General features: G+C 36.2%; 1 protein-coding gene across 1 annotated transcript; it reads left to right on the top strand.

Annotated features, from left to right (window-relative positions):
* The first annotated feature begins 4641 nt into the window (after positions 1 to 4641).
* On the top strand, positions 4642 to 5091 carry LOC142175114 (putative mitochondrial protein AtMg00240). The gene has a single exon (XM_075241685.1). The coding sequence runs from the start codon at positions 4642 to 4644 to the stop codon at positions 5089 to 5091; it is 450 nt and encodes a 149-aa protein (XP_075097786.1).
* The last annotated feature ends 6569 nt before the right edge of the window (positions 5092 to 11660 follow it).

Here is an 11660-nt window from a genome sequence, read left to right on the forward strand (position 1 = left end):
GGTTGTACTTCCGCACTTTATTGACATTATCCGATACTTAGTATTGCTATATCATGTTTTAGGCTGCTTTTATGATATTTAACTGTTTAAAAAGTGAATTGGATTTAATTGGCTGGTGTTGTCTTCACGAGAGGCACCATCACGATCGGATTCGGGTTTAGGGACGTGACAGACTGTATACATGGGTGTATACAAAGAATACAACATGTATTGATTGTATGTTAAGATTAATTATTTTTCATTAGTTTATATAATAAGTGTTAGTTGTTAGAGTCAGTTATTGGCCAAGCATAGACAGCTGTCAGTTAGTTTTTAGTTAGTTAGCTTAGCTTTGTCTTTACAAACTTGTATATAGTGGGAGGAGTTCCACTCATTTTCAGTGATTGAATGAATAGAATTGAAATTCCTTCTTCCAGAATGTTCATCCGCTTGTCTTTCTCTTTTCTCTTTATCGAATAACATTGAGGTTATGGTGTAAAGTTTCTGCCATTATTGTTGGTGCATTCGTAGCTCAGCTAAGTAAGAAATTACTGTTCTATTGCCTAAATTCCGATATGGTATCAGAGCAAGGTCAGAAGTTCCGATTTATTTTCCCAACTCTGTTAAATCTAGATTCACCATCCTTTATTTTGTTTTGACCATGCGCATGCAGACTTTGATCTCGTCGATTTCAATACATTCCTCTTAGAATCCTCTATTAGAATTCTAGATCTGTAGTTTGAATCTTCTGTTAGTTGATTAAGTGAATTTAACTCCTTGTAGGAGATGGCTACTAACGGAGATGATGAACAATCTACACTGACTATGGCTGAATCTCCTAATCAGCCAATTGTTGACACTAGTAGTCCTTTTTACATGCTTCCCTCTGATAATCTAGGAATAGCCCGAGTACCTGTTCCATTTGATGGATTTGGTTATCTCTCATGGAGAATAGGTGTGATGAGAGCCCTATCAGTAAAAAATAAACTAGGCTTCATCAACGGGGACTGTAAAAGGCCAAATTCAGACTCCTCAAGCTATCGATTGTGGGAGAGATGTGATGATATGGTAACTTCATAGATTTTGAATTCCTTAGCAAAGGAAATTACAGACAGTGTTGAGTATGTGACAGATGCAATCGAGTTGTGGAAAGAGCTTGAAGATCGATATGATCAAACAAATAGAACAAAGCTCTACCAAATTCGAAAGGAGATTAATGACTTGTCTCAAGGAGATCTTGATATTACTGGTTACTATACTAAAATGAAAAAGTTGTGGGAAGAACTTACCACTCTGATTGCTAAATCCCATTGCACCTGCAATTGCACATGTGGAGCAAGGGAAAAAATGCACAAAGCAGAACAAGGCAGAAGGTTAATATAGTTCCTTATGGGACTAAATGAGAACTACACTGTGGTTTGAGAAGTATCCTCATGATGAATCCTCTTCCCACAATTGCACGGGCCTTCTCATTGCTAATTCAAGAAGAAAGACAGAGATTAAACCTCATAACCACTTAGCTCTTGAGTTATCAGTCCTAAATGTCAACACAGGCAGGAAAACATCATTCAAGACAAATTAGTCTTCAAATAACTCTCACAACTGTAGAAAAAGACCCTTCTGTGATTACTGTAAAAGGCCAGGACACATGAAAGAGAAGTGCTACAAACTTCATGGTTATCCTCAAGGATTTAATCAAAATTAGAATCCAAATCTATGTCACAACCAAGCTTCAGTTTCAATCAAAATCCAAGACAACTATAACTATGGAAATAATTTTGGTGTAAACCAAAGTACCAGGTTTAATAGAGAGGAATGGGTAATGCACATACAAAAACCACTGATACTCAGCATACTGGTGATGAGAATTGTAGTGCTCAAAGTGTGAGTCTCACAAAGGAAGAATACAGTCAACTTGTGAACCTACTACAATAGTTCCAATCAGGAGGAGGAAGAGACAGCTCAGACAATGTCAACACTTCATCAGTAAACTTTGCACGTATCATAGCTTGCACCTCCTCTATTGATTTTGGGAAACTCTCATGTGAATGTTTCAAAAACAAGACTGATTCATTGATTATAGATTCAGGGGCATAAAATAACATGACCTTTAATAGATCCTTATTAACCAACATAGTAACTCTACCTTATCCTCTTCTTGTCATTCCCCCAAATGGTTACAAAGTGAAGGTGACTGAGATTGGTAATGTTGTACTTACTCCTAAGATCACCCTGAATAGGGTAATGTTTGTTCGTTCTTTTAAATACAACTTGATCTTTGTTCATTCTCTAGCTGCTTATCTTAGTTGTCTTGTTACCTTCATTAAGCACTATTGTATACTGCAGGCCCCTTCAATGAAGATGCCTCTGGTGATTGGTAGAGTCAAAGATGGGCTTTACATCTTATGTCCAAGGTACTTGAAGACAACAATGCAAGTCCTGGAGCAAATGTCATTGATTTCCTGTCCACCACTGTCACTCACTGCACTCGTAACACACAATGTCCACTTCATTCTATTGTAAATACACATCTCATGTCAATAGGTATGTTCTCTCATCTTAAATTGTAAATAGTTCAAGTGCAGGTATTGAAAAATAATTTCTTTCTGTGAATTCATCATCTAATTGTCTTACTGCTTTTTCTCATATGTGTGCTAGAGACAGTGTGGATGTTCTATGGCATAACAGACTTAGGCATGTCCCCTTTGTAAAAATGAAAAGTATCTCCTCCATTCTTGTGACTTTATCTTTCAAACAACCCTTTAATTGCACCATCTGCCCAATGGCCAGACATGAAAGGCTCTCACTTCCTTAGAAAACTAACACAACCAATAAGATTTTTGAGCTCCTACATGTTGATTTATGGGGAACATATCATGTGCCCACACATGATAAGTACAAGTATTTCATGACCATTGTGGATGACTTTAGTAGGTCCACTTGGACTCATCTCCTATCTAGTAAAAACAATGCTCATCAAGTATTTAAGGGATTCATTAGTCTGGTGCAAAATCAATTTGGAGTAAATGTTAAAACTGTGAGAACAGATAATGGACTAGAATTCATCAATGTAGAAACAAACATGTTATTCCAATCCAAAGGTATCATACATCAAAGAACTTGCCCCTACACTCCACAATAAAATGGTGCAGTGGAAAGAAAATACAAGTATCTCCTTAAAACAGCTAGAGCTCTCCATTTTCAATTCAAACTGCCCCTAAAATATTGGGGTGAATGTGTATTGTGTGCAACCTTCCTCATAAACAGACTTCCTTCCACTTCTATTAATGATCAAACTCCATATGAACTGTTGTATAAGAGAAAGACAAAGTACTCTCACCTAGAAAGTCTTGGCTGCTTGTGCTACCCCACTGTACCTAAACCTCACGGAGACAAATTTGAACCTAAAACAACACCACATGTATTTGTTGGCTATCCCTTCAATACAAAGGGATACAAAGTCCTAAATATGGCTACTAGAAAGATCATTGTTTCCAGAGATGTAGTTTTCAATGAGTCTATCTTTCTATTTGCAACCAATTTGGATATATCTTCCCAATTATGTGTCCCTCATTCAATTCCTTTTTGAACCTCTATGTGAGCGACCTTCCGATAGTACAAACATTACACAACAAACATCTGAACATTTGAGTGTTCAAAGGAGTAATGCTGACAACACAACTAATATCATGTAACCTACACATGATCACTCCTAATCATCCCCCATAATACCTAATTCTCCAACACAATTTCCATAATAAGATCATACTAAGCAACCTCATGCAGCTGAGATAGTCCTCAAGAACACACAAGGCACCTAGTTATTTACAAGACTATGTACATTCCCTACCCAAACTTAAACCAAATACTAACTCCCTCAATGCATTGTTTTCTATGAACCATCATGTTGCCTCTGATTTATTAACTCCTAACAGTCAAGTTCTTATGAGAAATGTTTGTCATGTCAGGGAACCATCATCATATGAGGAAGCAGCTATTGACACTGCATGGCAAGCTGCAATGACACAGGAATTTGAGGCTTTATATTCCAACCACACTTGGGACATGGTAGCTCTACCACTAGGGAAACAAGCAATAGGATGCAAGTGAGTTTACAAAGTGAAGCATAAAGCTGATGGTAGTATAGAAAAGTTCAAGGCTAGACTAGTTGTGAAAGGTTATACACAATAGGCAGGAATTGACTACACAAAGACATTCTCTCCAGTAGTGAAGATGACAACCATGAGAGCATTAATAGCCACAACAGTAAAGAAGGGGTGGTGTATATCTCAGCTAGATATAAACAATGTCTTCCTCCATGGAGACCTCAATGAGGAAGTATATATGCAGACTCCACCTGGACTTGTTGTGGATAACCCTGGACTAGTATGCAAACTAAACAAGTCTCTCTATAGTTTAAAGCAAACTAGTCGAAAGTGGTATGCAAAACTAACTGAAACTTTGTGCTCAAAAGGATATACACATTCCATGAATGACTACTTACTCTTTTATAAGAAAAATGGAAATTCCTCGGTATATGTGGATGTTATGCTACTTACTGAAACTGATTAGGAAGAGATCACACATTTGAAAGACTCCTTACATGAGCAGTTTAGGATCAAAGATCTATGACAACTGCACTACTTTCTAGGGCTAGAGTTAATGTACAAGTATGATGGTGTAATAATTTCTCAAAGGAAATTTGTGCTGGACATGTTGAAGGAGTATAACTGCCTAGATTACAAGCCTTGTTCTTCACCCTTAGACCCTACAATAAAGCTAAAGGCCAAAGAAGGTACCATCCTACAGGACCCTACATACTACAGAAAATTGGTAGGAAAGCTAAATTTCCTAACTGATACTAGACTGGACATTGCATATAGTGTTCAACACTTGAGTCAGTTCATGCAAGAGTCCAGAGAACCCCATCTAAAGGCAGATTTCCATCTGCTTAGATACCTGAAGAGTGATCCCACTCTGGGAATCTTCATGTCTACGGATGCAGATTGCACAGTCAAGGCATATTATGACTCTGATTGGGCAAGTTGTCCAGATTCCAAGAGATCCATTACAGACTATTTAGTGCTTTTGGAAAATAGTCTTGTTAGTTGAAAATCCAAGAAACAGGAAACTATATCACTATCTTCTGCAGAAACAGAGTAAAGGGCTTTGAAAAAAGTAGTGTGGGAACTGGTATGGTTGAGCAGGTTGTTTGAAGAACTAGATGTCCCTTTCCAATGCCTATTTCAGTGTTCTGTGATTGTCAATTTGCACTTCACATTGCCAAGAATCCAGTCTTCCATGAGAGAACCAAACACATAGAAGTGGACTGTCACTTTGTGCGCGATCAATTGCAAGCAGGATTAGTCTCACTCCACCACATTGGAACAGACAGTCAATTGGCAAATATTTTGACTAAAACTTTAACTGGAATCAAACATAATGCTACATTGAGCAAGTTGGTTGTGTTTGCAACACTTCCAACTTGAGGGGGCGGGGGGGGGGTGTTAAAATTAATTATTTTTCATTAGTTGGTTAGTTCTGTTAGAGTCAGTTAGTGGCCAAGCATAGATAGCTGTCAGTTAATTTTTAGTTAGTTAGCTTAGCTTTGTCTTTACAAACTTGTATATAGTGGGAGGAGTTCCACTCATTTTCAGTGATTGAATGAATAGAATAGAAATTCATCGAATAACATTGAGGTTATGGTGTGAAGCTTCCGCCATTGTTGCTGGTGCATTCACAACTCAGCTAAGGAAGAAATTATTGTTCCATTGCCTAAATTTGGATACTGTATCTGTTCGTGCAACGAATACAACTATGGCGAAATACAGAAATACAAAAATACAAAAAAATAAAACATCCTTGGAGAGTGTCGAACTCAAGACCTCCGCTAACTAAGTAGGTGCTCTAACCAACTAAGCTATGAGAGCTTATTGTTCTTTTATTTTAGTTCAAAACAATTAATCTCTTATTTCATGGATTTGCTATAAAATTCAAATATAGCTACGAATGATAAAAATAATGTAATTGTGTGATATGCCGCATAATTTTCCCTAAATAATTCCAGCATAACTAATACCAACATAATTGTCTTCAAACCAAACGACCCCTTACTGTTTTAGGAAGTTTTACTTTTACAACTAATTTTGAAAAATATTACAATATTGGCAACTTCATAATTGTAACAGAAGATTCACCTCCTAGAATATCACGGAGTTTTCTTGTCCACATTTTTTTTTTTAAATCATGGATAAACCGCACCGTCCACTCATAAATTGTGTCATTAATGTTATTTTTTCTTATAAATGGATAACTCTATCCAAAACTATCATTTCATCACTATTAAATTGGAGTATAATTTCAGCCGACCAATGGTTTTTAGCTGATTTTATTTGCCAAAAGGAGAAATATAGAAGTGCAGTTAATTCTAAAGAAGAATCACATAACACCTTTTATATATATATATATATATATATATATATATATATATATATATCCTTCCTTCAATTGATACACGTTTTTATTGAATAAAACTTGATTTGCAAGAAAAAAAGCTGAATCATTTGATTCTTTCCCAAACAAGTAATGTAAATGATCTAATTATTAATGTTCGTAAAGAAAAAGTAAGAGAAGATCTCAACTAAACAACAATTGTTAGTGTTAAAATGTAAAAGGAATACCAATGGCTCTGATATATTTTAATGTTACAACCCGTATGAATTAAATATACATTGAAACAGAGGCGGAGCCAATATTTGAAACTTGTGTGTTCAGAATTCTAATTCGTTTATGTTACTGGGTTCCAAAATTAATAATTTATATATATTTAATAAATTTTTAAGATAAAAAAAAAGTCTGAACCAAAGTTACTAGGTTCAACTGAACCTGTAAATCCTATGCTTGCTCCGCCCCTGTCGAAACCTACTATCTTCATAATATAATGTAGCTATATAATCTAAACGGTTAGCACCTCATATCGATTTAGTGGGTGTTTGGACACAAAAATTGTAAAATTCCAAAAAGAGGTGAAAATATTTTTTATGTGAAAATGGTATTTGAAAATTAGAGTTGTATTTGGACATGAATATAGTTTTGGGTCATTTTTGAAGTTTTATGAGTAATCTGAGTGAATTTTGAAAAACAGCTTTTTGGAGTTTTTTAAATTTTTGAAAAATTCCAAAATGCATTTTCAAGTAAAAATTAAAAATTTTATGACCAAACGCTGATTTCGAAAAAAAGTAAAAAAATTTCAAAAAAAGAAAAAAATTTCTTATGTCCAAACGGGCTCTTAGTGCAATACGATGTATTGTGATTTTTATAATTTTTCACATGTGATTTTGGACAATTTTACTACTTGGACAATCTCACAGCTGTTTTGAACTTCTGATATAGTGCTTTTTATTTTATGTGATATTTTAGAGAGTAACTTCTTTTACGTTTACTCATATGATGTTCGCAATGGTCGCTTCCGAGGCTCGAATTAGTGACTTATAAGTTACACGGAAATAATTATACCATTACTTCAAGATTTTCCTTTTTGTGTTTGAAATTCACTGGCTAATTTAAATTTAAATAGTTATGTGTATAACTCATTATAGAAGAAGCGTTCCCTATAAAAAAAAAGTATTTTCAAGGTTCTAACTCGAGATCTCTTGCTACCGAACGATATTAATTGTATCCATTCCACCGTATCTTTTAATGTTGATTTTTGATAGTGACTTGCAACAAAACTGAGACACTTGGCGCTCTGCGAATAAGCATGTGGAGTATAGCACCTACTTAAGAAAAGTGGAGGAACCATAAAGAATATAGAAGATGATCACGGCATAGTGAAAAGACCAATAACATGGATCTCTGAACAATAAAGGGTTTTTATACAAATACCCGATCTTATTTATTGCTAATTTTTTCTAACAATATACATAGTTTATATATAATTATACATATATAACATATAAAATATATATATATATATATATATATATATTAGCCTTGTTGATTATTTTTAATTAAAGCGATTGAACGGTGGGTATTTGGATTAATTCTTCAACATTAAAATGAGCAACTTGTGATGATTCGAGTTGAAGGTTCAAGGAAGTGGGATGTTTTAAGGCTTATAGCGTTTGGGTTGTCACAATCTTGTCACTATTGATGTTCCATAAAAGGAGGAAAATTTAATGAATTGGTAATAGTGGAGGTCCTCCTTAATAGCTTTCAATTCTTATCGTGGCGACATAGACGACATAGACAGTCTATCTTGATATAAATATCAGTGATTGATTCTATATCTTAAATCTGTGATCTATAAATCGCACCGCAATAACTCTACTATTGCTCCAAAGTTCCCCAACTTTATTTGTGTTTTCATGCTAATGCTGACAATTTTTTTCTTTTTTTCCTTTCTTAACTAATTCGAATTCATATCAGGTAATATGATATTTGGCTAAAAATTTATATTTTTACATGTAATTTTACTTGTATTATGCCTCGAACATGTTAACTTTAGTGTGAATATTTGTGACTCGAGTTTAATAATGATATTTATATGCGTAGGAGTCAATTGGAAGTGATCTCGAAAGTTTACATGCGAATTGAAGTAAAAATAAATTTTTTTTAGGAAGTATTCCCAGGTTCACATCAGGCACTAACCAAAACGTCGTTGACATCAGAATAAAATATGCACTGTCCAAATTTGCGCACGACAAAGTGTTTTTTTATCGTGAAATTTTCATTTTCACGGTTCGAAGCCAATATCTCTTTTTGAATTTTAGTCATTCCATCACATTTCATGATAATTTTCCTTTTTCTTTTACTTTCAAATATTAGATGTTGAATTGTATATTCGTGTGTTACATGAAGGACTTGAAACTTTAATAGGCGTTAACGGTTCAATATATCAATTCTCATTGTTTACCGTGAAACTGGTAATAACAATTAAATTTGATTTTATGGTTCTAAAATACGTGATCTATTTTATGCTAGTTATTGAGCAATGGATGCTAAGTAAAAGATTAGAAGGAAGATTATAGCTTAAAAACGATATAATAACCAAACCGAACGGCTGGAGATCGGGGCCTCGAACTGTCGTGTATAGGGTCTCGAGGTCGAATCAGATGACCGGCTTAGAACAATCGAGGGAGTGAGAAGAGTTATGAGAGCTACGACGGTGGCTCTTTATGATCAATGATAAGCAATAAATAAAGAACAATAAATAGAACACAATGAATATAAGCAATAAATGGAAGTAATGAGAGCAAAAGAATATGTTAGAGAGCAGAGAGAATGTTCTTGTGTGTTTAATGTTGAGCATCAGATGACTACAAAATGATAAGGATCCCTTTTATATATGAGGGGGAATCCCAACATAGTACAAGTGCATTCATTACAAAGACATGGGGCTAGTACAACCATTTAATGCCATGGTACGGGTTTGGACTAGCCTAATAGACCTTGTCAGCTCTAGTCACATGCTTTGGGAACCTCACACCGATCCACCAACGCCACTGATCTACCCTGTCTCGACGTCGACCGTTTCTTACGCTACCTCGAGTAGATTAATGAGAACCCTCGAGGCCGGAGACCCGAACTAAGCTTCAAGCCTTCGGGGGGGGGGCAGTTTCTTCGAGGCGCCTTGGTGACTGTAATATCGAACCGCTGATTTTTGCCGTGTATAGATAGTCCCCGCTTTTCTTAGAGTGGAACGATAAGAAATGACTTTGATATCCATCTCTTCGAGCTTCCCGCGATGATGTCATACTCATGACGTAAGCCTTTGTAATAACTGAGGCGTCTCGTCTGTTCATCTTTCCAGAATCATTTAATGCACTACCGAAATCTTATTCTCCAAAGCGATAATATTGCCGTCAGTCCAGTTTCCAAAAATGCATTAATTACTGTCACGACCCGGATTTCCCACCATCGGGAGTCGTGATGGCGCCTACTAGTGAAAGCTAGGCAAGCCAACCAACTGAACTATTTACTATGTTTTCAATTTTAATCCGATAACAATTTAGAGCCAACAATTAGATAACAATAGAATTGAATAAGCGTAAAGGCTGCATTGCAAAGTTTTAATAATACTGCTAATAACAATCCATAACAAATCTACCCAAGACTGATGATACAACTTCACAGACTGTCTAGAAGTACTACAAATAAATGTCTGAAAGAAAGAAATACAACACTCTCTCTGGAAATACATGAAAGAAACAGGATTAGTAGATAGAAGGAGGCGCCAAGGTCTACGGACGCCTGTCGAACTACCTCGGGTCGCCTGATGAACAAGAAACAACAATCTCACTGCGGTCTGAAGTCTACAATACTGGGATTTGCACAAAAGAGTGCAGAGTTTAGTATCAGCAAAACCGACCCCATGTGCTGGTAAGTGCCTAGCCTAACCTCGGCGAAGTAGTGACGAAGCTAGGACCAGACTACCAAATAAACCCGTGCAGTTAAATCATATACAGCGGAAATAGAAGCAAATAGTTACAATTAAATTTGGTCCAGGGAAACATGCTGCAGGGAGTAACAGGTAACAACAGAATGACAGTAGAGAAACATAAGGAATGCCATAAATCAATTACCAGCAAAAATAAGGAAATAGAAGAAACATGCACACACGTAATATCGTTGCAGGCATGCAACCCGATCCCATTTCATATATTACCGTTGCTGGCGTGCAACCCGCTCCCATTTCGCATATTACCATTGCAGGCATGTAACCCCCTCCCATTTCACATATTACCGTTGCAGGCGTGCAACCCGCTCCCATTTCACATATTACCGTTGCAAGCGTGCAACCTGCTTCCATTTCACATATTATCATTGCAGACATGCAACCCGCTCCCATTTCACATATTACTGTTGCAGGCGTGCAACCCGCTCCCATTTCACATATTACCATTGCAGGCGTGCAACCTGCTCCCATTTCTTTTGTAAACACCAATAAAAAAAAAGTCCTGGAAATGGATCAATAATATCAAACAAACATCCCGGTAAGGGAACAATAATATGATAATAACATCCCAGCAAGGGAACAATAATGATAATAATATTCCGGCAGGGGAACAATAATGATAATAACATCCCGACAAGGGAACAATAATGATAATAACATGTGAAGCGCAATAAATCGCAAAAGAGTCATAACAATTACACTACAAGACTCACGGGCATGCTTGACACCGACGTATAGATACTCGTCACCATGCCTATACGTAGTACTCCACAATTAACACGTAGCAAGTAAGACACGACTCCTAATCCCTCAAGCTAAGGTTAGACCAAACACCTACCTCGATGTCACGAACACAATTCAAGCCTCAACTATCGCTTTACCTCTTGATTCCACCACCAACTCGCTCGTATCTAGCCACAAGTTACTTAATTACATCAATAAACGCTAAATGAATCAATTCTAATGCATGGAAATAGGTTTTCCAAAGTTTTACCCAAAAAGTCAAAAATAGCCCCGGGACCACATGGTCAAAACCCGAGGTTTGAAGCAAAACCCGATTACCCATTCCCCCACTAACCCAATTATATAATTTATTTTGAGATCGGACCTCAAATCGAGGTCCAAATCCCCAATTTTTGAAAAACTTATGTTCTACACAAAACATCCAATTTCCCCCATGAAAATCATTGATTTTGAGTTGAAATCATGTGAAAAGATGTTAAGG

This window comes from Nicotiana tabacum, chromosome 21, assembly GCF_000715075.1.
Source record: "Nicotiana tabacum cultivar K326 chromosome 21, ASM71507v2, whole genome shotgun sequence".
NCBI classification, from domain to species: Eukaryota; Viridiplantae; Streptophyta; class Magnoliopsida; order Solanales; family Solanaceae; genus Nicotiana; species Nicotiana tabacum.

Bases quoted from the DNA above. Each gene is read 5' to 3' on its own strand.
- LOC142175114 (XM_075241685.1), top strand. From the start codon at position 4,642: ATGTACAAGTATGATGGTGTAATAATTTCTCAAAGGAAATTTGTGCTG.